This window comes from Brachyistius frenatus, unplaced genomic scaffold, assembly GCF_029030835.1.
Source record: "Brachyistius frenatus isolate BFR_SWC_R1_liver_20210118 unplaced genomic scaffold, ASM2903083v1 Contig_114, whole genome shotgun sequence".
NCBI lineage: Eukaryota > Metazoa > Chordata > Actinopteri > Embiotocidae > Brachyistius > Brachyistius frenatus.
In genome coordinates, this window is record NW_027210713.1 from 58,465 (window position 1) to 86,245 (window position 27,781).

The following is a 27,781-nucleotide window of genomic DNA, read 5'->3' on the forward strand; positions in this document are numbered from 1 at the left end:
AATCAATGTAATTGTACAAGTTCCAACTCCAGCTTAATGCTACAACAAAACATGGTGTCATTTCAGCATTTCAGCATGCCACATAAAGCACACTGTCTGTTAGATCCAGCCCTCACACCTACTCTTAATAATATTTGTCTATGTGATATTGACAACAGTCACTTCCCAACAATGTATGAAGATATCAAGTACAGATACTTTTCAGTGACATCTATGGTAACATCTGTGATCTGGACTTCAACAGAAACCAGTGCAAAAAGTATTTAATATGAGACAGGAGCCTGCTTTCATTGTGTGATTTCTACATGACTGACTGATCATTTAATAGAGTAAAAAACAGACAATTTAAACTGTATTTTTTTTCTTAAAGATTTAATATTTTAAAATAATGATAAACAAAGCCATCAGGTAAAGAACATACATTTGTAAAAATACATTAAATGAGTGACTTGATGTAAAATCAAAAATTATAGAGTTATGCTACTTTATATTTCTTTTATACAATTGAATGAAATTAAATTCATGCAAATTAAGGAAAACAGGAGGAACTATACAATGATATAAATAGGCCCTAAAAATAGAAATATCGTGAATATCAGTCATGTTTGATAAACTATGTTTATTGGTAATTTAGCTGTGCTATCTAACCTTCATGTGTTTCTTAATGTTTTTGTCAGGCCTCAAAAGAATAATGAAACATTTTGGAGCAAAAATACAGAACAGTAAACCATAGCTGGAGGCCAGAATTGCAAAGATTTCTACAACAACCACATACTTCCCAGGAGAGCTAACATAAGCAGGCACAAAGGCCACCCAAACAGCACAGAAAATCAGCATGCTGAAGGTGATCAGTTTGGCCTCATTGAAGTTATCAGGGAGTTTCCATGCAAGAAAGGCCAAGAGGAGGCAGGTGCAGGCCAGCAGGCCAACGTAACCCAAAAGCAGACAGAAGCCCACCACAGATTCCATGGCACACTCCTACGTGACCTTTGACCCTTGGAAACTCAGGTCACGTTAAAAACGTGGGGGGGCTGAGGGCCCGGACCATCAAGGCTTCAGCCCCACGCCGAGCTGAGTGGAAAACAGCCAGAGCAACTATGTTTTTTACCAGAAGGCAGGAAATACAAAGTACAAAGCTGATCCCAAAAGCAGCCTGCTGGAACCGGCAAGACCAGACTGATGGACGACCGATGAACACCAAGGAGCACAAGAAGCAGAGCTTCAGTGACACGAGAAGCAGGAAGCTCAGTTCGGAGTTGTTGGCTCGTACCTGTAAAGAAAATATTGCCATAGGGAATCAAATAAATCGTTAGAATATCTGTAAGCGAGGCACCTAAACAAAAAGCCAATCCATATTCTCAAAGACAAAATAGATTTATTTGGACCAACAGCAAAAATTATGTAAATACAAAATTTTTATTTAAGACCTGATTTGATCCTGTGCTCCACTGAATAACTGAATACCAATCAAAACAAGTTTCAGTGTCCCCTCGGGGGGGACAGTTTTACAAGGTCGTACTTTGCAGGAATGTCGGCTCCATCAAAATAAAACTGTTCACCCTGTGGTGTGGTGATGTTCACTTTGTTCTGACCATCTTCTTACTAATTGTCCCTGCAATAAATTCACATAGGTTCCTTTCTGAGTCAGTTCTTGAAGTTGTCAAGTGTAATCCAATGTAACTCCCTGCCAGAACTCTGATCTTCTCCAAATTAACATTTGTAGAACAACCTGTGATGCAATCACTACAAAGATTTTTTTTTAACACAAACCAGGGAACTATTTTTCATTATTTTTTTATTAAGGCTGTGATTGTTTATATTCTGTGTAACATTTGTTACATTAGTAGCTGTTGTAAGTATTGAAGTAAAACATACACAGTTTTGATTAGTTAGAAAAGTAAAGACAATTTTATTTTTTTTACTTGTTTTTTAAATTTTTACTTTTTTAATTATCCCAACAGCAAACACACAAAGCTATTAATTAAAAACAGATTGTTGTGAGCAGATAGTGGCAGAAATTTATCACAGACAGAATATAAGGATATGTCACATTTAGGAAAATCCTAAAATAATTATCCCTGTTCTAAAATACTATTTACATAGAATGAATCCTTTCAGGCTAATAAGCAAATAATAACTTAGATGACTTAAAATGGCAAGTCATAGCATGCATTGGGATTTTCTTTGCTATCGAGCCAGCAGGTGTTTCTTAGTGTTTTTGTCAGGCCTCAACAGAATAATGAAACATTTTGGAGCAAAGATACAGAACAGTAAACCATAGCTGGAGGCCAGAATTGCAAAAATTTCAACAGCAACTGCATATTTACCAGGAGAGCTAACATAAGCAGGCACAAAGGCCACCCAAACAGCACAGAAAATCAGCATGCTGAAGGTGATCAGTTTGGCCTCGTTGAAGTTGTCTGGAAGTTTTCTGGCAAGAAAGGCCAAGAGGAGACTGGTGCAGGCCAGCAGGCCAATGTAACCCAGGACCAGTGAGAAGCCCACCACAGAGGCCATGGCACACTTCAGGGTGACCTTTAACCCCGGGATGTCCAGGTCAGGTTGAGGCACCGGGGGGCTGAGCAATAGCCATATAATACAGACGACAACCTTGATGAAAAAAAGCATTGCACATGTCATTTTAATATAAGTAAATGCCTTAATGAGTAATATTTTTTTAATCAAATGAGCGCCTCTGTAAGTACGACCTGTATACAGGTGAAGAAGCAAACACTTCCTCTCTGTTGGCCCGGACCAAACCACTTCATCAAGGCTTCGGCACCAGGCCGAGCTGAACGGAACGCTGCCAGAACCACAATGGTCTTGACTTGGAGGCAGGAAACACAAAGTACAAAGCTGATCCCAAAAGCAGCCTGCTGGAACCGGCAAGACCAGACTGATGGACGACCAATGAACACCAAGGAGCACAAGAAGCAGAGCTTCAGTGACACGAGAAGCAGGAAGCTCAGTTCGGAGTTGTTGGCTCGTACCTTAACATGAGAATTGGAATTTGCATTAAATGGACAAATACATTAAAAACATAACATGCAAGAACAAAAAAAAAACGAAAGATTTATTTCTCAAAATAATAGGGCATTGTCTGTTTTAATTTGGGTTCTCACCATTGGTGTTTTACGGTAGTGGAGGAATACCAAAAACACAGCTGTTGTCACTGCGACACCACAAACAGCTACTGCAGTGAGGGTAATTCCCAATGTTTCATTAAAGGACAGGAAGTCCAGATGGCGAGGGATGCAGGCAGTTCGTTTAGCATTGGACCAGAAATCGGAGGGACACCGCTCACAGTGAAGGGAACCTGGGAGAAGAAAACACACACAACAGGGAGGTAGGCAAAAATTTAGGGGGGAAAATGTAGATGAGCTAAAAGCATTAGACAAAGTTCGGCTTACTGCATATTTAAATATTGCGCAGACATTGCAGTGCTGACTAGATAAAATGTTTACGGTCACAGTGTACATTTCCCTACCAGTTTTATTGCTGATCTCCCCTTCAGCACACGGGATGCAGTCAAAACAGCAGACAGGTTCTCCTTTCCTGTTGGCCTTTCGGGTACCTGGGGGGCAGATCTCACTGCACACTGAAACAGGCACCTAAACAACAAGTAAAACCATTTTCCTGAGTATATAATGTGTTGTGAAATTGATTCAACAGAAGGTTTAGTATTGGCATGATTCAAATTACTGGCGTTTAAGGCACCTGATTTGATCCTGTGCTCCACTGAATAGCTGATTCGTTAAGGTGGAGGTCAAAGCCATCAACGCGACCAATCAAAACAAGTTTCTGTGTCCCCTCGGGGGTTTTCTGCCAGTTCACAAGATCGTACTTTGCAGGAATGTCGGCTCCTTGGAAATGAAACAGTTCACCCTGTGGTGTGGTGAAGTTCACTTTGTTCAGGTGCTGCAAAAGCTGAAAGCATCAAAATGTTGACATAGAAAATAATGTTTCTATTATTCATGTAAACAGTACTAGTTAAATTCTATCTGATAAATGCACCTGTTTTATGCTCCCTTTAAAAAAAAATTAAAAAAAATTGAAATTTGAAAACATAGGTTATAAAAGTCTAAAATTCATCTGATGGAAATTATTAAAAGGACATATCTGTGTTGCACCTCTGTGGGTTGGATTTGTTTTGGAGAGGAGCAGGTGGAGCTGTTGTTTCCTGGAGGGCCTTCTGTGTTGGGGCAGGAGAGAAGGCTGTGAAGGGCGTGGGCTGCTGCATAAACTGCAAGGTACACGTTGTACGATACCCTGAGCTGGGAGGTGTCAATAAAGAGATTCTGCACCCACTCCAGAGATTCTGTGCCACTACAGGGTGGTAGAGAATCCTTCTGAAGAAACCTGTTTATATAAAAATGTGATGAAGAGGCATATGAAGGAGGAGGTCTGGCCCCAGGACTACATCCAAACTCCTTTTCCCAAAATTCTTTCAGGAACTCATCATCAGGACGATAAGACGGGTTCAATTTTTTTAGATAATTCTCAAATCCAGGTAAAGCTGAACTTCTAATTGCAACTCCAAGAACACCTCTTGCCACTTTACTTGTGACAGGATTTTGGAGAAGATCACCGCTTGTGCTCCAAGCCTCACTGGCCAGAAACTGTCTGTCAGTAACCTGGTGATAGCAAGAGGACACAATCAAGTCAAAAATGACTCCAGTTGGATTACATTTAGTACATTCTATTTCATTTTACTTCACTTTCTTACATTTATGTTGGCCAGCTGCAGAAACAGTTCCCTCACATCTGTATACCAGGAAAAGATCAAAATCACTCTCGCAGTTGAGGCCTGAATTGAGAGAGCAGCTCGTCTGGCATCACTCACAATATTTTCCCTCTGGAGCGTCTCTACAAATGCCAGACACACCTCTGCTCCCTGAATCTCCTCCTGAAACACCTGATATTACAAGTGAAGAACAAGAACAAAAAGATTAGATGTGCTCAAAGTGTTAAAATAAAGAGATGTCTTGTATAGATGCTGTGACATTTCTCCTACAACAAATACAACAACAAATGAGGCCACCTTTACTGCCATGTGGCCATAATTGTTGTTTGCTATCACAGCTCCAATCCAGGTCCAGTTGAAGCGTATAGCGAGCTGGGCGATGGCCCGGGCTTGGTAAATATCACTGGCCATGGTCCTGAAGAAATTCGGATATTGGAGCCGGTCACTGAGACAGGGGCAGCTAGCCGTGTAGCTCATCTAAAAGAAAAAAAACACATACATACAGTCTATAATATGAAAACTCATAAACATGGCATCTGTATTGCAACAGCTCACTGTAAATACACTAGATGAAGAGATAATGGCACTATTAATGCACCATGGTCAGAGTCAGAGTGTGTAAAAAAGAAAACGCTAAACAAGTGATTTCAATTTAAAGCTTTTTAAAAACACATGAAGTATAAAATAGTTTTGATTTTATTGGAACTCACTAAAGGTACAGAGAGTGGCCCCAGGATTCTGGAGAGTATCTGAGCCGTTATAGATGAGGCACCACCAATGATCAAAGGAACAGGCTGATCACCTGATGACAAAATAATTAAATTCATTAATTTGAAATAGTAATTAACTTTGCACTCAACACAAAACTGCGACGCAATATTATATGCTTGATATTAACAGGAAAGGACATACATTATATCAATTAAAAGCTAGATGTAGTACCTCTCCTCTTTTCAATTTCTTCTTTATTTCCAGCAGGCAAAGCTGCTGTATTACAGCTGGTGCTGTCTCCTCCAACCAGTGACAGTGCTGCCTGTATAGCCCAAGGGGGAAGGGCACAGCTATCACGAATGTGGTAACCCAGCTTCACACCTGGCAGCAAGGTTGTACTATGATTGATTTCCTCAAATGCAAACACCATAGCGTAAATGTACTGCAATGGAAGATTTTGCAAGCTGAAAACACAGGAGAGAAGAAACATCATCATAATTGTGAAGTGATTGTGAAACTGTTAATCTGTGAACAACTCTGTGATCATTTTGCGTCACTGGAAAAGCAATTATAGCATCACTTTTTTTAACAAGAAAATTAACAGGTGAATGCTGCCTTTCGAATAGAAAAGATACAACTAAAAATGCACTTGTGTATGTCAAACATGTGCATATGTATCAAACAGCATTGACAGTAAACACCACATTTCAGAGTTTTACCCAGTGCAAGGTTTGTAGTGTGGCAGCTGAGTGAAGTCATGGTCTGTATCTGGAGGTTCATAACGGAGACTAAAAAGCCCACCAATAACTACATCGCCATCTTCGAACAAACCCTCATCACTCGGTGTCCCCCAAAGAGAACAAGTCACTGACTGAACCACCTGCGGTCCAGACCCGAGCCCCAGCTGTCTGCCGGAAAGCCCCACAAGGAGCAGCAATGGTGTGGAGCAGGACCATAGTGTGAAGAGCCAGGAGAACCAAGACATGGATGGAGCTGTTCTGAAACTTTGAATATGTGCACCGTATTAGATAACTTTCATTGACATAACATCCATCAATAAGAGAAGTAATAAATTAAATATCTGTAAACTTCAGCGGTTTCTGAAACTAAAAGGTCAAATTGTATTAAATTTCTCACTGTGAAACAGGAAAAAGTACTGTGAAATATTTTAGGCATCCACCTATAAAGAAAAATAATTATTGACAACATGCATATTAAAACAGTTATAGCTTGCACTGACAAATGACATGGGATCTGAACCATGACTTACCCCCCTCCTGCTCTGCACAACTTACATGTTGTTCTCGGTATAAATAATAGCTCTAAAGCCCAAAGTGGAGTTGTAGTAAACAAGATGACATGGCACAAAAAACAGGGCAGAACAATAATGATGGGGATTGGTGTGTGTGATACAGAAACTGGAGTATTTGCCCGGAGGGTTGTGGTCACAGATATCCCAAAAGATTTTCAACGTTACCTTTTAGTTGATTAGGAAAAGGAGATTTGATTAGAAATACTTAAAACACAACTACACCTTTCACACACCCTTAGCTGCAAAGCCAGGCTGTTATTTGTGTTCATTAAATTTCATTATGAAAACATTTTAGAAAATTCTAAAAAGAATTTAGCTTGTTTCACTATATTAATCATATAATGAAGATTTGCCAGGAAAAGAAAATCTGTCATATACTGTGTATTATAAATAATGGAGCTGGAATAAACTAAGAAAAATAAACTATATCTAAATCACTAACCTTTAGTGGTGCTGTTTAAATCAGCAACATCTCTTCACAGAAAGTGTCCCAGTCTCAGAGGACTCACCAACAACTCTTATCATTTGGATATTTATTTTTAGAAGAAAGTACTCCGACTGAAGACTTTCCAGTTTCCTGTGTTTAATGGTGGTTGGAGAAAATATTTTTCCTGGGCTTTCAGCAAGTACGTAAAATCTATGGCAAGTCTTGCGAGAGCATGTAAGGTCGGGGTTCAGGGGTTCGGCACGTACGGTAGTGACCGGTAGTGACATTGGCTAATGTAGCTGGCTTCATCTGCTCAAGTGGAAATGCCATAAACTCCACCGGACAGGGACAAACTCTGCTCCTCCCAGCGTTGTAGTGGACAACACTGACGATAACGCAACAGCGAGGACCTCGTGCATTGTCGCTCCTATGAACGCAATGATGAGAATCGGTAAGATGAGGAAGCGGTGGCCGAGCTACGGGGCCTGCAGCAGCAGGACCAGCCAGCCTCCGCTCTGCTGCCCCTACCTGATATCAGCTGTGCTGAGAAAATACTCTGTTAAGAAGTGCAGACTGCAATTGCAGTTATTCAGTCGCCTATTGAATGAAAAATATCCTTGGCTCGATCACCACGAACCGTTCAGCACCTTTTGTTTTGCCCGGCAGACATTTTGCTCACGAGGGCCGCCGGTTCCGTAAAGAAACCACTTTTTTTTCTCGGACACATGCTGTGAGTGCTGGACATTAACACGCCGTGGAGTCATTGTCAGAAGTCAAGGAGAGAACGCGAGAAGGACATTATGGATGCCATTTACTTGTTCGTGTGTACGTTTCCAAACATCAGCAGGCAGGTACAGTATATCATGTCATCAAGGAGCTTTGACATTGTCCCGGTCATCTGAAAGTACTCACAGATACTTTATATAAGCGTTTACCTTATTGACAAGAGACTAAAATGAAAAACAGTGCTTAATTTGATTGTTTGGATTTGATCTGTTGTTGAAGCTGCATGTTTTTAACACTGAGCTCACACCAAACTTTACATAAACGCAAAGTAGTTGATAGGACACGCAAACCATGTTTTACACTCCTAATGCCAATCATAAAGCCGAGGATTAAGTTACATCAAACTTAATGAAGAAAGGATGAGGTACAGGTGTGCAGTTCCTCAGCCCCATCATTGATTATTTCACAAGCAATTACATCCTATTATACACTAACAGTGAGGCGGCACAGAGGGACCAGGAGGCTGTGTGCATATTTGTTTGCTGTTTTTCATGGTTTTACAGATCATAAGTGACATTGTACCATCCATTTATTTTTTTTAAAGTAGCTATATTATAATATTGTAGCAGCAAATAAATTAGACTGGGTGTTGTGGCCACTTAAACAGATGTGGAATTTATTTAAAAAAAATTATATTACATTTTCAAACTGACTTCTCCAATATCTGCATAATAGACATCAGAACATATGCGCCAACGAAGGTTAAAATAACAAAAAGGAGAGTTTGTTGTTTGTCATATTCTCTGATTGGTCAGTTGAAGGAGGAATCAGTCTAGGTGAATGCGAGGCATAGTAGCCTTAGGTGACATTACTTGTCTGTCTTTGCTAACATAGGGTTATCACTGAACATAATTTCTGCTCTTCTTTGTAATCTGGAAACATGACTATTATGGATTATGATAGTAGGGTTTATAGACAGCATGAGGAATTATGGCAAGAAATTAAAATAAAATTGACATACAGTTTTCATTTTTTATTCTAAAACTGACACAAGAATGGGCAGAAACCTGTTCATGAGCAAACAGGCGTCCCTCTCCGGCTCCACCTGCAGTTGCAATGGTAGAGGAAAAACTGCACTCACAAAATAAATGATTAACCAGACGATTTAGAAAAAGGCCTTACTCAAGAATACAACGAAATAGAGGTAGGCAATCAACTGGGACTACTGTAGGTGTGTGATGGGTTTTTAATTTACTAACATGGGTACAATCGTATCCATTCTTATGATTATATAGAAGGATTTTTTTTTTCTGCAGGAAATTTGACAACTCTGCAATAATAAACAGTTATACCTTCCTCATACCCTTATTGTCTGTTACATAGAAACATGTCACTGTGTTTTAAATTGTTCCTTGGAAGTGGCTCCTGTCAGTGATACAAAATTACAAGTGACATAACCGTTGGACGATGGAGATGCAGGTAGAGCAGCAGCAACATGCCCTAGTCAGAAATAGCTTATGTCAACAAGGATAAAGAACATTAGACCCAGAAACAGCATGTCTAAAACTGGTGCAGAGTTTTATCCAGCTGAGATACAATATTTAATAAAAACAGGAAAAGAAACCAACCTACCCACATTGATACAAAATCCCATTTACGTGTGTTTAAATCTACATTTTGCTTCAGTATTACAGGAGCATTGATTGTCAGCACAACAGCAGAAATATTAGTTATTCAATTAGCAATAAAAGCTGGAAATTTGTGGTACATTAAGGGTTAGCATTATCTAAATGAAAGGAATTGGCATTACACATAAACATAAATATGTGCATGATGCAGGTCAATGTAGGTCTTATATTGTTCACCAAAGGGCTCCACAAGAGGAATTGGTGGGACATGATAAAGAGTCATACGATCAAATTCATGCCAGGAAAACTATCTAGCCATCATGTGTTTCTTAGTGTTTCTGTCAGGCCTCAAAAGAATAATGAAACATTTTGGGGCAAAAATACAGAACAGTAAACCATAGCTGGAGGCCAGAATTGCAAAAATTTCTACAACGACCACATACTTCCCAGGAGAGCTAACATAAGCAGGCACAAAGGCCACCCAAACAGCACAGAAAATAAGCATGCTGAAGGTGATCAGTTTGGCCTCGTTGAAGTTATCAGGGAGTTTCCGTGCAAGAAAGGCCAAGAGGAGGCAGGTGCAGGCCAGCAGGCCAATGTAACCCAAAAGCAGACAGAAGCCCACCACAGATTCCATGGCACACTCCACTGTGACCTTTGACCCTTGGAAACCCAGGTCACGTCGAGGCATGGGGGGGCTGAGGGACAGCCATACTGCACAGATGATAACCTGGATGAAAAGAAAACACATTTCAAAGTTATAAAGCTGCTAATAAAATATGAAGAAATACTTTATAATACAGCTTACAATGTCCAGTATCATTTTCTTGTATGAACCAGGTACTAAAATACATTTAAAATGAAATAGTTAAATGTTGTCAAGTATTTGTTCCTCACAATTTTGTTTTCCTCCAATATACCTACAAATACAAGCAGCAACCAGTAAGTGATTATTATACCTGATGCATGCAATGAAATTACTGTAACATATAATATTAATAAATGTTTCCATTATTTAACCAATAAAAAATATACATACCTGTATACAGGTGAAGAAACAGACACTTCCTCTCTGTTGGCCCGGACCAAACCACTTCATCAAGGCTTCAGCACCGGGCCGAGCTGAGCGGAAAATAGCCAGAACCACTATGGTTTTTACCAGGAGGCAGGAAATACAAAGTACAAAGCTGATCCCAAAAGCAGCCTGCTGGAACCGGCAAGACCAGACTGATGGACGACCGATGAACACCAAGGAGCACAAGAAGCAGAGCTTCAGTGACACGAGAAGCAGGAAGCTCAGTTCAGAGTTGTTGGCTCGTACCTTGAGGTGGCAAAACAACGAAAGAAAGGAATATGACAGAAAGACAGCATACCATCAACTCTGTGATATTATGCCGGGTTCTCACCATTGGTGTTTGACGGTAGTGAAGAAAAACCACAAACACAGCTGTTGTGACAACAGCACCAGACACAGCTGCTGTTGTCAGAGTGATGCCCAAGGTCTCATTGAAGGATAGAAAGTCCAGCTGTCGAGGGATGCAGGCAGTTCTTTCAACATTGGACCAGAACTCAGATGGACACGGCTCACAGTGAAGGGAACCTAGACAGAGTGGATAGAGAGGAAACAGGGCTGAGAACAGGACCAGAACTCAGATGGGCAACGTTCATATTTCCTCACCAGTTTTATTGTTGATCTCCCCTTCAGCACACAGGATGCAGTCAAAACAGCAGACAGGTTCTCCTTTCCTGTTGGCCTTTCGGGTACCTGGGGGGCAGATCTCACTGCACACTGAAACAGGCACCTAAACAAAAAGCCGTATGACTTCAACATGTGAATTGACATTATTTTCTGTCACAATGTTCTTAAAAGCTTTGAAATAGTTGTTTGATCTGACTACCTGATTTGACCCTGTGCTCCACTGAATAGCTGATTCGTTAAGGTGGAGGTCAAAACCATCAACGTGACCAATCCAGACAAGTTTCAGTGTCCCCTCGGGGGTTTTCTGCCAGTTCACAAGGTCGTACTTTGCAGGAATGTCGGCTCCATCAAAATAAAACATCTCCCCTTTTGGTGTGGTGATGTTCACTTTGTTCAGGTGCTGTGAGAGCTGAAAGAGGCAAATGTTGAAGAAACTGTTCACAAAAAAAAATCAGTATCCAAAGTATAAATGTTTTTAAAAAACACATTGAATTAGTGAAAACTTGAACAACAATCGCTCTTGTTGGTGACACCGTGACAGTTGTGTTGCACCTCTGTGGGTTGGATGTGTTTTGGAGAGGAGCAGGTGGAGCTGTTGTTTCCTGGAGGGCCTTCTGTGTTGGGGCAGGAGAGAAGGCTGTGAAGGGCGTGGGCTGCTGCATAAACTGCAAGGTACACGTTATACGATACCCTAAGCTGGGAGGTGTCCGTAAAGGGTCGCTGCGCTCCCTCCATGGACTCTGTGCCACTACAGGGAGGGAGTGAAACTTTGTGAAGGAACCCCTTTACAGGCACTGAGGTAGAAACATTTGACGGATCGTCAGACAGTGTCCTGAGGGGTGAAGAGCGATATGCAAAGAGCGAACTGTCCCCATAACTGCATCCAAACTCTTTCTCCCAGAATTCTCTCAAGAATTCATCATAAGAATGAGAAATGGGGTTCAAACTTCTGAGATAGTTTCCAAATCCAGGTATTGTTGAACTTCGAATGGCCACACCAACAACACCAGCTGTCACATTGGAGATGGTGAGATCGTGGAGAAGATCATCACTGGTGCTCCAAGCCTCACTGGCCAGAAACTGTCTGTCAGTCACCTACAGTGAGAGGACACTGAAATAAAGAAGACTTACAAGAAAAACACCTGCCATCATGTTTCTACACCGTTTGCTCACATTTCTCTCGGCCAGTTCCTGAAATAGTCTTTTCACATCTGTATACCAGCAAAAGATGACAATCACTCTTGCAGTCGAAGCCTGAATTGTGAGTGCTGCACGTTTGGCATCACTCACAATAGTTTGTCTGCGGACAGTCTCTATGAATTCCAAACATACTCCTTTACCCTGAATCTCTTCCTGAAATACCTGAAATATGGAGGCCAAAACAACAAATATGTTCATGTTATTTCTTCGTAAAAGAGAGACATGACAGACTTTAACAGACATTTAACCGTACAGTAACAAGATATATACCTGCATCGCAAATTGACCATAATCATTGTTTACAACCATAGCTCCAATCCAAGTCCAGTGGAGACGTATGGCCAGTTGTGCGATGGCTCGAGCTTGATAAACATCACTGGGGACTGTTCTGAAGAAGTTGGGAAACTTGGACCTATCACTAAGACAGGGGCAGCTTGCCAAGTAGCTGATCTGAGGGCAAAACACAAATGCTATTTTGACAAAGTTTTTGCAGCAATAATACCATTTTTTCTTTTCTTTAAAAGGTTAAACAAGCCTCTTAATATACTATGAGAAAGTCTCATCAGAGATTTATATTTCTTCAGGTAAAGAAACTCACAAGGGGTACAGAAAGAGGCCCCAGGATTCTGGACAGCATTATGCTCGTTGTAGATGCAGCACCACCAATGAGCAAAGGAACAGGCTGACCACCTGATGATTAGACAAACAAGAAAAAAAAATTCATGCTGCAGTGAAAATCAGTTGTTTTCTCTCTGATGTAACAAATGTTAATTGCTCATATCTGATATCAAGTCAAACCTGCTGTGTCTCCAGGTTGTCGGTAAGTTGCAGAATGAAGCGTAGAGGCTTGTAGGTTGCAGCTGTGTGCGTCTCCTCCGACCAGGGATAGAGGTCCTTGCAGAGCCCAGGGGTATTGAGCACAGCTATCAAGTATACGGTAACCTAGCTTCACTCCCGGCAGCAGGGTGCTGTTACGATTGATTTCCTCCACCGCAAACACCATAGCATACATGAACTTTAAAGACTCTAGATCTAAACTGAGACCACAGGAGGAGAAACACATGGTGTATTGAATAACCTGTGAAAGGTTATGTGAGTAAAAGTCATAATATGATAAGATATCATATAATATCATAAAAAAAAAGCATTTTAACAAAAATGCACAGTGTGATTAGGTTTTACCCGGTACAAGGTTCATAATGTGGCATCTTGGTGAAGTCTTGTTCTCCAACTGAAGGTATATAATAAAGATTAAAAAATCCGCCGATAATCACATCTCCATCCTGGAAGAGGCTCTTGTTTCCCGGTGCAGCCCACTGGGTGCACACTGTTGCCTGAACCATCTCCAGTCCTATCCGTCTGCCGACTCCACTGAGAAGCAGCAGGGAGAGCCACTGAGAGAGGAGCCGGGGAAACCAAGACATGGATGCAGCTCTGCTGGACAGATAACACATACAGGAACATCAAAATATGCATTAATTGCAATAAATTCTGTCAGTTTCAAATACAATTCAACACAAAAATACTTCATCAAGCCTGACTGCAGAGTACATTAAATGCATTCTACATTTCTAAATATAACATTATAGCCTCATCTTAGTTACCTTCAAAAAGAAAAACTAATAAAAACAAATATCTTTCACTTGGTTAAAAATCTCCAATGATAAGTTTAAGTCTGAAAATGGTATCCTGACTAACACATACCTCCCTCCCTCCCTCTCTGTATGTGAGGTGTTGATGTGAGGTTTTATAACAGGTGTAACGCCTTGTGTGTGTGTGTGTGTGTGTGTGTGTGTGTGTGTGTGTGTGTGTGTGTGTGTGTGTGTGTGTGTGTGTGTGTGTGTGTGTGTGTGTGTGTGTGTGTGTGTGTGTGTGTGTGTTTTGCAAGGAGGTGAAAGTGATGACCGAAGCAGCAGACGACACATCATATAAAAGAAATCCACGTTGACTTCTTAAACACTTAACACCAGTCACACTAATGAAAATCCTGTGTTACTTTCAACCAACAACCCCTAACCTACTTCTTACAACAACTTTCTCTTTGTACTTCAGACATGACCTGTTTCTTAGACCCTCATCATGCATGCATCTACGTTTTACACTTTAGCGACACTAAACATTAACATGGTATTCTCCAGTGGACTGACGCGTGCGGAACACATTTTGGCATGACACCGAGCTGGACATTTTTTGTTATAATTTTAGAGAAAAACGTCTTCCAATTCTTTAAACCTTTCAGTTTGTTGCCCTTCTTCAAAATACAATTATTCTTGTAAAAAGGTTGAGATCCAACACCACAGACGCGATACTGTATTATCTCATTTAAATTAACTATGGTAACTGAGATACTGCACCTCAGGATAAGGAAGTGAAGAGGTTTGACTGCTTACGGCTTATCCTCATTATCTGAAAAGTGACAATCAAAGATAAAAGCAATCTGGGTTTTTTCTTTGATTTCCAAAGACTTTTACTATAATTGATCTGTTAAACTTACTAAAGCGTGGCCGTCTAGGTTGGACCCAGGTTGGGGAATTGTATGCCCAGAGCAACAGGTGTGCTGTTTGCCATCTCTATTGCAGTTTTTTTTATGAGCAATTACATCCCATTATGTGTAAGGTCGCATATAGGGGAAAGAAGAGGCTTAAAATGAATTGATTTTGAGATTGAGCTTGATTAATTTTATCTTTCGAATAAAAAAGGAAATAGACATGCCATTTGTCGAAATCAAATATTACAGTATTTTATTGCATTGGTAGGAAAATGCTCACAATTCTCTAGTGAGCAACAATACAAAGAAAAAAGGATGGTGTAATACTGAAACAATAATTTTCAAAAAAAAACTGCAGCTCTGCCGCCCTGCCCTCGTCAGCCTGGCCCTGTGTAGTTGTCACTCTGTTTGTTCAGTTCATTAAGGTATACAAAATGAAATAACCCGAACCAACAAGAGATTATTTTTGCAATCTGTATCAAAGCAATTATAAAAATAATAATAATTTTAAAAATCTGCAATCACATTTTTTTTTATTCTACAGGTCATAGAGAGCAACAAGTCCAAGCACAGACGTTTATGTACTGTACTGCACCCAATACAAACAAGCATACGTCCTTCTGTTGTATCCAATACAATTGTATGTTCTGTGCAAATGTGGTTGGGCAATGCAACATCTATTATATAAACTGGTGCATAGTCATGCTTGACATGTTCACATGTAACATGCACAAACATACATTCTCAACTAAACTGAAAAATCATGTCAGGAGTATTTGCACACAATACAAATAACAAAATACCACTGAAAAGAGAAGGAAGACTTACAGTTGATATTTGAAAAGATGAATCCATCTATTGAAAGTAGTTGTTGGATTATACTACACAATTAAATGATTCAAAGAAAGACATTCCCTCTGCTTAAAAGCCAATTCGGTTTTTTGGGGGTTTTTTTTTTGGCTTCATAGTCAATGTACGTTGTTTGGACAGAACATCACAGAGACAACGTTAACAAGTATCTGTACAATCCGTTAAGGAAGCCATTGGGTGGGACTCAAAGTTCCCAAGTACATTTACACATCAAGCAGAATATAGACAATACACAGCCGACTAGAAAGACCATTCACTATTGAATAGTGGACATGTCATACAGGAAATTCATGCTGTCAGATCCAGGCATGGATTATATGTAATGTTTCATTTATATTGTACAGACTATAACTCTTTCCAGAAATAGCCCAGAATAACATTATTTAACTGTTATGAGGGAAACATCTTGGTTAATGAACATAGGAACAAACAATGGCAAGTCTTTACTCCCTTGATCCTCTGGTTTTTGGTATAATCCAATTTGATCAAGAATCACTGCCTGAGTCTTAATGTCATGCTATGTTAGGGTTAGAGCTACAATCTCAGTAGAAAGTAGACCTCGGGCTCGGATGCTGAGTGGGAAGTGTTTGCAGGTGGGAGAGAGTCGTCAGTATAGTATCGATCTCCATAATGATCTCCGTTTCCATAAAGTAATGATGTGCAAGCTCCTTCAGGAAGTCCCCTGTCCTCCAGCTGACCAAGGTAGCCTGCTATGTATGAACCAGTAGAGTGTCTGTTAGTTTGTGGATTCTGTGAGGCTGGTTTATTCCTCAATACCACCCCACCAATGCTGGCAGTGTTATTGATCACCACTCCTGCCCGTGTTTTTAGAGCTTCTTGCTGTCTTTCACGGGCACGGCTATTGATATGACGCACTCGGCTTTGGCTCCGAGAGGATAGGCGACGGGTAAGAAGTGGAGGGGAATCATCTATATCCCTGGGAACAACAGGGGCTGTACTAGTTTCCTGTGGCTGTGACAGTGGGGATTTGGCTTTCTGATGCAACTGAGGAGACTGGGGCCTAACTTTGTCACTGTCATCCCCCTCCAGGCTGACCAGCTTGCGCAGCTGTTCTGTAAGTGGATCACAAGACTGTGATTGGAAAGTTACTCCCCCCATGGTGCCCATCTTCTTTTGCTTCCTCATATTAGGAGTGATGAAACTTCGACTGATAATGTGGTATTTGCTCTGAAAGTTACATGATATGTCTTCAGAGGTTAGGTCTCCCAGGGACTTGGACTTACATGGGCTAGAGTTGGTGGAGTCTATGGTCGGAGATTGGGGATGAGTTGATAAAGGCCCTGAATCTGAGTGAAGAGAAACTGTGGTTTCAGCCTGTGGCTGGTGTTGAGTATTAATGAGGGAAACCTTTTGGTTCCATGACTGTTTCAGGGCATGTGATTGTGTTGGACTTTGGCTATGTGGCTGGGTGTTCCCAGAAGTTGAAAACTCTGATGAGGCCATGATACAGCCAGAGTTTAACTGGCTGTACATTGCTTCACAGTCTGAAGAGGGGGAATGCAGGTCTCTGTCTCGACAGATGTTTACAGATGCAGCAGATTGACCAGGGAGGCTTTCGTAAGAGGAGAAACCATTGCGGAAGCACCCCACTTGCTCCCTTGCCATCTGTTTATACCCTTGCCTGTCATGATGCGATCTGTTTAGGATGTGGCTGCCACAATAGCCTCTTTGTTGTGTGTAGGAACTGCTCAAGTCTCTGCTGTTGTTAAGGGCCTTACAATTGCTCTGAGGTATAGGGTAGCTGTTCTGACGCAGCGGACTGGGGTTGGAGGGTCGAGAGTTGACATGTCTATGGTGGAGTGGAGCCTGGGTGTTGTCCTGGTGTGGATGGTGATTAGACAGCTGATAAGAAGGTTTATTCATCGGGGAATGACACTGTGAAAAGGCTCCAGGAGATGAATGTGACGGGTACTGTTGTTGAGGGTCACGATAAGACATGGGTTGTTTTTGTTGGGGGTGGCTGGGGGTGGACTCGTGGTTTTGGTAAATAGCATGGCGTTTGGTTGGACTTATAAGCCCGTCCCATTTGCTGCTATATCTCTGTGAAGTCAGCATCCTCTCCAATGGATCCTCATCAACGTTTAGCTCCACTCCTGCAAAAACCTTTCCAGCTGAATCATGGAGAAACTGGAAACAGTCGTTTACAGGGGAGCTCATGTACTTTTCAGAGGTACCCCGCGCTGTGTCACACACTGGTGCAGGGAGATCGCTCACCTCTTCATATACCCTCTCCTCTGTCTCCTCAATTTCTTCCCTTTTGCCTCTCTTTCTGTGCACATCATCCCAGCCCACATTGTGTCCTTTCCCTAAACCCTGAACCACCTTTTCTGGAGAGGACCCCAAACAGCTTGAGCGTGCGCTCTCTGTAGGGTCTGCCTGAACATGGACCGTCTGTTTCCTCAGGTTGTAAACTGATACAGGCAACAGCACCTCCTCGTCCAGAATGGTGTACACCTCCTCCAGGTCTGCAGTCTCTGGGCTGGAGATGAGGGCTGGAGCAGGTTTATTTGCTTGGAAAATCTTGCGGGGTGAACAGATATCACGATTTAAATTATTTGTTTTTTGAGCCACCCTTTGGGGACTTATCATGTGTTTCTTATTAGGAGATGCTGTCTTGGTCTTTAGAGGAGAGCTTAACTCTTCCAGGATTTTAGGGGTGGTAGGCCTGAGGTTTGAGTGACCAGAAGGGGTTACATCTGGAGATAGTGTTGTAAAATCACTTTGGTCAACTGTGCTTTCAAACTGACCAATCAGGGCAGAAATAGAGCCACATGTGTCTTGCTCATTGCCTAAGGACACAGCATCAATGAGCCTGGAGATGGCGCTGTCATGCACAGAGCTGGGACTCTTCAGATCACAGTCCATACTGACAGGGGAGAGAGGGGCCACAGAGGAGGGAGCAGAGGAGGAGGAAGAGGAGACTGAAGGTGCAACTGTGAATGTTGTGCTATTTGAAGATGTCTCTGGTTTATTTGATCTCATCTGGCTATTTGTTAATGGTGAGCCAAAGCAGTTTTTCTCTCTTCCTGTGGAGATGGTGTTTGATTTGGTGACTTCTGACTGGTAATTGACATATTCTTCTTCCTTTCTTACTTCTCCACCTCCAATAACCAGATAAGAAGCCTCCTCTGATTGGTAAAATTCTTTACTTCTGTACGTCTTGGAGGGCGGAGAGAGGCTTGATTCAATGGAGAATGATGATTCGATGATAATGTCCACAGAGGAAGACCTGGGCCTGTTGAAGGGACAACCTCCTGTGGACACAGACAGTTAAAGAACAAATGTAATACCAATATACTATAGTTGATGTACGTTGTAGAACACCAAGCCAACCAACAAATAAATGACAACAAGTAACAGTCCAGCCAATACAAGGCAATAGCAATACACAGACAAATGGATCACCAAGGACAACTGTGAAAGGGGAAGCTGGAAAATGGGGCTGTGGAAGTTTAAAAAAAAAAGGAAAGAGTCCATGTTTGCAAATATCAGATTAGGACAGAGATGGTCAAATGGGATTGGGATCAAATGACACAGCAATATATCTCTCAGACCACTTTTGAACAAAATACACTGGGTGGACGCAATACTGATATGTTTTTGAACGATGCAACCTTCAGACAATAGGTATTTTAGATTACCTGCAGGAATATCCTAGTCAGTTCTCTACTATAAAGAAACACAACAAATGAAGATGGGACAGAAAAGGCACGTTAAGGTATCATGGAGAGTAGGCTGTAGTCTGTCAGTGCACATGGTTACTGTACATGAGTTTTAGATAGTTGTAGCAGGAAGTAAAGCAAGTGAGAGAAATTAGAAAACATTTTGCATTAAATCAACGTGCAAAGCAATTCAGGTAAATGCAAAACTCAAATTTAAGTCAATTCCAAGCATTTTATCACAAACAATGTAGTACTTTACTCATATTTTGTTATGAAATGACTTGAATAATACAACATAGCTATTACTAATAGTGACTCTATTATTACTACATAGATTTATGTGACTTTGATAGTGTTGGTGTTAGATAATGTATCACAAATCTTACAAATATCTAATGGGAAATTCAACTAGAATGGATGTAATTTAAGTTTAATTTGCATAATTCCAAAGTATTTCTTTTTTTCTTTGAATGGGATGAGAAGAAAATACCCACCAATGATGGTGTCTGCTCCCATATCATGCTGTTCCTTGTCTGGGGAGCAGAGGGACAGCTGCCCTTGCAGAAGCCTGTCTAAAGGCATGGAGATAGGTCTGTGGATCAGTGGGGCTCGGGGCTGGAGACGCTTCTCCACCCTTCCTTCCTTCCCTGACACGCCCTCTCCTCCGGCCCATGCACCTGTGCCATTCTTTTGGTCTGATATCGAAGCCACTGACTCTGATAAAGCCATCTTGTTCTTCTTGCGTCCCTTCGCGGGGGCACTGGCTGTTCGTCGCAGGAGGTGGTCACTGATGGAGCGTTTTCGAAGACCGCCGGAGTTTGTGTCCACACAGGACTTGGAAGAACGATTAAACAAACCCCGTATACCTCGCAGATGATGACCCTGAGGAAAGGGAGGAATCAAACAGGAAGGAAAGAAGATTAGGAAAATATATCAGTAAATAGGAAATTCCCTTTACATAAACACAAGCTGGGTTGCACTTCTCACACACTGAATACAACTTTTCACACATTACAGTTTGTAGTCAAGGTATTAATTTTCATGGAAACAATGAAAAGATATGCCATGTACTAAACTTGATTTGCAGCAAATACAACAGAATGTTTGTATAAACATGGCCTGTAGATGGCACCCTTACTCCTTAAACTACCACAGCAAACAAAATGCAAGAAGCTGTTGTTTGGTTGTGCAGGCATGCTTGCATTGCTTATTATTCCATCTTTGTTGACAGTGAAAAAACACCCATTGAAAAAAAAAGAATTCAGAATGAAAACTAACCTTGTAAGCAAACTGTATGACCCAGTGGTTTAATATCACACACAAACAAGTCATTGACGATATGGCTGAACACAAATTTAACATTTGCATCATGCATTACTTTTTCGTGCAGCACCACAACGAGCCTCAGGCATAAGTATACCTTGTTTGATCCTAGAAAGTGCATTATGGTAAAGCTGGGGTTCAGGACTAGAGGGCTCCACTAGAAAGACAAATAATTGAAGGAAGAGAGCCTCAATTGATGGATGTATTGGGAACATTAAAAACATTATTTTTCTGTTTACCTCCAAAATCTAATCTCAGTTGACAAAAGAAGCTAACAGGGGATGCAACAGGAAACAGCAGGACTATAAAGCACTCACCTTCCCATAGACATCATGCACTGACACATGCACAAAGATGGAAGCCTCAGTCAGTCCTTCTAAGTAAACATGTCTGTAACCTGTTGTCAGAGATGAAAGAAAGAAAACGTATGAGCTAAAGAATTGGTCCAGTCATCACAATGGTTATTCTGTAGATGATTCCTCAGGAGAGGGCATCAGGTTCAGATTTAACTCTCATGGATGTCGATAACAAAATTAACCTGCCAAGCCAATTATATAGTGGAAGCCAAGGACTTTCACCATACAAATCAATCAAATAATGGTTCACCACACACATGATAATGTGCCACATAACCATAACACTGACAAAGCCATAGGGTAAATTATTTTCAAGTGTGAGTGTGTGTGTCTATTTGTGTTAAGTAGCAGTACTGTAGTGATTATAACTTGCAATGACAAACTGTGCCCCCTTGTAAGTTCATGTCATTCATACACAAAAGAGTTGAAGCTGAAAACACAGAAATTCTGCACAGACCAGGCATCAGGCTGCTGAAGGCAACAGTCCGTTGACCAATAAAGTCCCGGCCAATGGGGTCATGGTCCCAGACAAGGAAACGCACCAGTGCCACCTCAGCCATGTGAAGTGTAAAGGACAGAGTCTCCTCCCATACTGGGTTAAAACCTGAGGAAAATACACACATATATGATCATGATGATTAGTCTCTATATCATCAGTATCTTATTCTGTTTTTAAAGAGAAAGATGGAGTTGGTCATAGTGGTGTGTCAAATGATGTATTTCAGGGATAAATGATCTGCACACTAATCTTATAAAACTGTTGCGCTACCAGGGTTTCATAACCTTTGCTAGAGGAGGTTTTCTTCCACCCACCTCACACCCCCACCCCTCTGCTGCGTATCCTCCTCCATTAAGACACGTTAGGTGTGAAACATGCAGATCACTCCGTTTTGCTTCCTTTGTGCCTCAAATTTATTAATCTGACTTTTGATCCCGGCAGTGCTCCACAGCATCTGTGGCTACGGCATTGTTTCATCTCTGCTCTGTTTTTTTGTTGTTTTTTTAAATAATGTCAGAAGGTCACAGAGGTGAAAATACCTCTGATTGTATTTACTTTTGTTTGTGTGCCACATGTAGTGTAGTATAGTGGTTCTCTGCTGGTGGGTTTCCGACCCAAAACATGAGTCACAGGGTCACGCTGGGTAGGCTGTGGATGTTTGTGGAGAAAAAAGGTTTAGAAGAAACCCTCACATTTTTATTTAGAAGTATACAAAACTTCAGTTGTGTGGTTTTTTTGTTTTTTTCTCAAGGACATGCATGTCAACAGTAGTTAGCTCACATTCAAGCATTTGTAAACATGGCGAAATGCAAACGACAGTGACTTCATTAAATATGGGTTTTCTGAAAAACAAAACAAAGCCTCAGTGCGTTTTGTGCAGGAAGGGTTGGCACGTCACAGCATTAATGTAAAGTGACGTGATATTGTGGTATTTTTAAAATTGGTGTGTATGTGTGTGTGTGTCTAACCATTGTCATCAACAACTCGTGTCTGCTCCTTGCAGCAATCAATTGGCAAACCGATGATCTCCACTTCCACAAACGGATCAATAATCTGATAGAACAGAGGGAAATACAATACATTTTATTTCATTTCATGACAGTGATAGCCACTGATGCTCAGAGCAAGTTGAGCATCTGTAAATAATGCAGTATAACGGTGCATTGGTGTGTGTGAATGACAGTGTGTGAGAGAGAACAAATGGAGACTGTGAGTTCCCAGTGGATGTGCTCTGCTGTGTTTTCACCTCTCCACGGTCCCCCAACATGGAGTCTGGTGGTTTTGGTAGCTGCTGTCCACTAATGATCTTGAGAATGAGCTGCTTCTTGGGGTAAGCTGGAAGTGGGTCATCACTGAATGGATTGAAGGAGCCTGGCGGGAATAAAAGACAGCAGAACAACAACTTTGATTGATATCGTCAGTGAATCCTGATATCCACAGCCTCTCTCACTGTTGTTTCCACACAACACATGTTCTGTACGTTCTCAGTAAGCAGAAGTAAGCAGAATTACTTACTATAATGTTATTCCTGAGGCCATATCTTATTATTATTTGATAGCTACAATTACAACAAAATAGAATAATTTGCACATTGTTTTTTGTTTGTTTGACCAAACAATGATTTGTAGGTGTGTAGTCGTACTTGTCTGTGTTCATGCGGTTTGTAAGTTGCCATACCTTTACACATTGGAGGAGGCTTGAGGACGTAGCCACTACCTCCATTCACCATGAATTTGGCTCTGTTGAGCTGCATCATCCTCCCGTCTGTCTGGTAGTTGAGGGCCACTAAAGAAAATAAGAAACAACTTTTAATTTACAACAAAATGTCACTGAAGTTCCATCCAGATTTGACATGAATTCATCCAGTTATCACCAAAGTCTTTTGTAAGCCCCTCTGTGTTTTGATTTCTTAGAAAATAAGACACCAATATGGCCTTCAGAATTTACCAGAAATAAAATTCAATTGAGGTGGCACAGTGGTGCAGTGATTAGCATTGTTGCCTCACAGCAAAAAGGTTCTGGATTCAAATCCGGGCCTGGGCCTTTCTGTGTGGAGTTTGCATGTTCTCCCTGTGCCTGCATAGGTTCTCTCTGGGTACTCCAGCTTCCTCCCAACATCCAAAAACATGCACCTCAATTTAATTGGTGCAATTTAATTTTAAATTGCCCCTAGGGGTGAATGGTCTTTGTTTCTGGCTCCAGCCCCCCTGTGACCCTGTTCAGGATAAAGTAGGTATAGATAATGGACGGAAAATTCAATTGGCTTGGGTACATATTAGATTCCTTGCATTTTGATTTACTTCTGAACAGATACAAATATTCAATTCCAACTCTTTTTATTTTTTCCACATCTTATCATTTATTTACTTTTATATTCTTCCCTTAATATCAGTAAATCCTGTTCTGACCGTAATCCTGCAACAAGCTCACACAATATGCAAACATACAGAAGCTGCTCACAGCCTCCATACACATGACCACTATCAAACTACACAACATTACATGTATGAAGTGAATCATGTGAAGGCCCCACATGAGTGTTTTTGTAAGATTGCCGGTATGTGATTTGCAGTGTCAGTTAATTTGGCAGGTATGTGGCAGAACAGAAGGCACCTGGTGTTTTTTTCATGAACAGCCTCCATACAGGTGAAAACCTTGGAGTAATAGACTGCAGTCTTACCCAGATGACAACCCACGTTCCAGTAAAGCTGGGGGTTGAAGTTGGAGGAGTCAATACGATAGGCTGAAGGATAAATCCGTGACAGCTGCCTCTGGTTAAAAGCCAGAAACTGTTCGGTTCTGTGATTGACCAGAGATTGTGCTCTGGTCTCGCTGAACGACAGGACGTCACCTGGAGTACCTGAAGAGAAACACGGGTTAGACATGAGCAAATGTTTTCAAGGTAAAGATTATAAAGTGCCTTTCTGCTTGTGTGTGTGCAGGTGTCAGAGCTTTGGCGTTTCACCTTCATTCAGACACTCCTGAGAGGCAACAGAGTTGGTGAACACCACCAGGTTGGACAGGTCTCTACTCAGTTTCATCGTCTTCCTCTTCCTTCCACCCCTACAACAATCGCCAGATGGCCAAAAACAATTGCAAGAATGGACACAGGAGACAAAGTGAGATCATGTAAAGATATATAAGGTAGGTAAAGTAAAAAGTATAGGAGATAAGACATGCACACACTCATCTACCCATGTAAGCATTTATTGTGGAAAAGCAGCAGGGTAGAGAGGATTGACCATCAGAGGCAGCTTGCAAACTGCAGGAAAGAACATCAAAGGCAAAAAGCTTTCATAGGGACCAGAGCACATGCAGTGCAGCAAGACCCACGCATTCATGCACACGCCTTGTTGCACAAAGATAGTACGTTACATATCAACTCAAGACGCATGCTTGCCGGAATCTGTATTGTGACAGTTCCCTGGGACATGCATAAATGATTATGCAACCAGGAGCAGAGACTGGAAGAAAAAAGGGACGAGGTCTTATAATCAGACAGGAAAACAAAGCTGAATTTCCATACGTCTTGCCCAATGTTCACTCACACAGAGAGAGGAAAACGCGAGACCACGGTGGACAAAGAACATGTGTGAGGGAGTAGTGTGCTACGTTCAAACTGTAGATAAAAATAGACTCGGTTTGATTATTTTCTTCTTCTTTTTCAATAATAGTGTAACCAGAAAGAAAAACATTTATTCTGACTTACAATATTTTGCTTTGAGCCACTTTCACAAATGATTTCTAAATTTAATACAGATCACATTTGTGGAAACCTCTGATGCAACAATAATATCTAATCATGTGGTTATGTCAATCCAATGCAACATTTTTCATTACTTATATTGATGCATGAGAAAAGATGCAAAACTGCTGAAGTGGACTTGTTCAGTAGAGTAATAGTGAAGCGGAATATCTATTTTAATATAATCAAATACATTCCAAAGGAATTATGTCGTCAACATCAAGCTAATCAGTTTACTAAAAATACCCTGAAATATGATCATATTTCAGGGCCATATCGCCCACTCTAGTTGGGCCATGTCTGGCAAACTGGCATATGACAATGTTGAATCCTGCGTAATACTGCTGAGTGCAGCTGAACTGTACAGAAAGCCTGAGAGATTTACTGTAATCAGAACTGGTGGCTCTGAAGCAGCTGTTGACTAAATAAAAACACTGCCTGTCTACCTGACACTTGTTTTACCAAAGGCTCCTCTGGGTTTTGTTTTTTGTTGTCTTTTTTTAAGTTTGCCTTGCCTCTAATTTCAAAGACACATCTGATCCACAGCTGTGGAAGATCCCCCTTGCACAGTAAATTTGTTCCAACGCAGCGCTGAGCCGACCCTGTTCAACCTGCTGGAATAGTAAAGTAATCTGAGCCAGAACTGATGTGATCGGGGTTGTGCCTGACGGTTCAGTTTGTCAATTACAAACTCGAGTGTTCAGACATTTGTAAATTTTAAAACATTTCTGTTGCTTCGACTCATCTCTCCTCGTGTCGTCCATATTTTGCACACTTGGTGTAAAATGATAACAGCGTTGTATAGTATCATATCTTGTTATAAATGTTATGTACTGTATATTGTCAATGTAAAAAGTCAGTAAAATTACTTCTTATGCTAAAAATATTTTTGAAAAATGACCAAAAAATAAAACATAGGATCAGAGGAGAAAGGTATACTTGCACAGCAAGGCATGCAGAGTGAACATAGCGTCACAATCTCAGAAAGGTGGAAAACAATGATTGTACATTTTATCAGAGATTTCACAGAAAAGGACAAGGAATTAAAACCACTCATCATTCTCTCCTTTCCTATTCTGACCCAGTCGAGCTCGTAGTGCATCATTCTCTCACATAAACGTACAGTGAAGGTTTGTCTGGGAAGCTCTGGCACGACTGATGCCCTAAACTTTTCTGGTGTTCGCTGCAGTCAGCAAGTGTCAAACCTCTCATTTGTCAGGAATTGTCAATGTTGCAGTGAAGCAGGTCAAAGGTCACCTGTTGAACTGTCCTCCGGCTTCCCTCCCAGATCTCTCCTGAACATCCTCCTCCTTGTCCACGCTTTGGCATGACAGCCTGGATTTGGAATGCCTCTGGACAATGGACACACACCAGAATATATAAACAAATGCATTACACCACAGTGACGGTTCTTCAAACTGACTGAAGAGTATTACCTATATCCTTGCCTTCAGTTCAAATCCTGATAAATGTGTTAAACACACATCGGGCATGATACCACCTACACACTCGCTCATGAGTTGTTTAACAGTCAGGGGTTGTTGCTAGTTTGTCTTTAGTAAATTCAGTGCATCTCATAGAGGCTGCTGTGCGATTCATAGAGAGTGTTGTTATTGTAGTAGCAGTGTTTGTACATGTCAGTGGGTGTTTTTAGGTATAGCATATGTAATTGTAGCATGACTGTATTTGATGTGTGTGCTTTTTTTAGAGAAACTGAAGCAACATCTTTATTATAGCTAAAGTGGATTCGAGAAGAGGATAAGGGTTGCAGTAATTACAGGGTTCAGGCTGCTTGCCAGCAGATTACTTGCACCCATGCATGCACGAATATATACACACACGTGTGGGAGGGTGCATAATATGCAGAGTGGGAGGCATAAAAGAATGAAGAGGAGATATGAGTGGGTAAACAAGGGAGGGGAAGAGGAAGGTAAAAATAAGCAAATGGATGGAGGAAGAAGTTCAGAGAGGGAAATAACCAAACTGAGAAAAAGAGGAATGTTGAAAGGATGTCTGTATAAACAACCACTCACACAACATTGATGTCTAAATCTATATAAACTGAATTAATGCGACTGTATATAAAAAGAGACAAGGACTAGGAAACATCTCAATCCATTAAACTACTAGTATTTGTCTTTGGGTCTATAGACCATTAGAACCTTTCTGACAGACTAACACATCTTTGAGTGGATCTAAATTAAGACTATACAAGCTTTAGCTCTGCATGTGTAATTAACATATATGCAAATGCATGGATTTATTGCACTGATCTGCTGTGTGTAACTAGAAGGTATGTGTGGCACTTACTTATGATCCAGCTACCTACCAAATGCTCAAGAGAACTCTACAAAATGTGCTTTACTTAAG

General features: G+C 41.1%; 3 protein-coding genes and 1 pseudogene across 4 annotated transcripts in view; all 4 read right to left on the bottom strand.

Moving 5' to 3' along the window:
- Positions 1–639: 639 nt before the first annotated feature.
- Positions 640–1,291, bottom strand: LOC138629341 (vomeronasal type-2 receptor 26-like; annotated as a pseudogene).
- An 896-nt stretch (positions 1,292–2,187) lies between these two features.
- On the bottom strand, positions 2,188–6,274 carry LOC138629342 (extracellular calcium-sensing receptor-like). Its single transcript, XM_069712963.1, has 12 exons — positions 6,267–6,274; positions 5,741–5,919; positions 5,455–5,546; positions 5,042–5,221; positions 4,727–4,915; positions 4,424–4,634; positions 4,131–4,327; positions 3,718–3,927; positions 3,488–3,611; positions 3,123–3,316; positions 2,709–2,990; positions 2,188–2,610 (listed from the first exon to the last, which is right to left on the bottom strand). Exons 1-12 carry the CDS (start codon positions 6,272–6,274, stop codon positions 2,188–2,190), a joined length of 2,289 nt encoding a protein of 762 aa, XP_069569064.1.
- Positions 6,275–9,489: 3,215 nt separating this feature from the next.
- On the bottom strand, positions 9,490–13,846 carry LOC138629325 (extracellular calcium-sensing receptor-like). The gene is made up of 11 exons (XM_069712945.1): positions 13,630–13,846; positions 13,246–13,484; positions 13,046–13,137; positions 12,718–12,897; positions 12,421–12,609; positions 11,800–12,342; positions 11,447–11,656; positions 11,227–11,350; positions 10,955–11,148; positions 10,588–10,869; positions 9,490–10,278 (listed from the first exon to the last, which is right to left on the bottom strand). Exons 1-11 carry the CDS (start codon positions 13,788–13,790, stop codon positions 9,856–9,858), a joined length of 2,637 nt encoding a protein of 878 aa, XP_069569046.1. The 5' UTR covers positions 13,791–13,846; the 3' UTR covers positions 9,490–9,855.
- Positions 13,847–15,167: 1,321 nt separating this feature from the next.
- plch1 (phospholipase C, eta 1) overlaps positions 15,168–27,781 on the bottom strand; it is a 49,532-nt gene continuing 36,918 nt past the window's right edge. Inside the window, exons 13-23 of one of the 2 annotated variants that reach the window (XM_069712925.1) lie at positions 26,669–26,763; positions 24,632–24,729; positions 24,347–24,526; positions 23,344–23,451; positions 22,913–23,037; positions 22,635–22,719; positions 21,625–21,771; positions 21,129–21,208; positions 20,909–20,968; positions 19,983–20,370; positions 15,168–19,080 (exon numbers count right to left, since the gene is read on the bottom strand). In XM_069712925.1, the coding sequence (XP_069569026.1) occupies positions 16,340–19,080; positions 19,983–20,370; positions 20,909–20,968; positions 21,129–21,208; positions 21,625–21,771; positions 22,635–22,719; positions 22,913–23,037; positions 23,344–23,451; positions 24,347–24,526; positions 24,632–24,729; positions 26,669–26,763 (4,107 nt within the window). In that variant the 3' untranslated portion in view covers positions 15,168–16,339. The remainder of the gene's footprint in view (positions 19,081–19,982; positions 20,371–20,908; positions 20,969–21,128; positions 21,209–21,624; positions 21,772–22,634; positions 22,720–22,912; positions 23,038–23,343; positions 23,452–24,346; positions 24,527–24,631; positions 24,730–26,668; positions 26,764–27,781) is intronic. The other variant, XM_069712926.1, reaches the window with a different exon arrangement.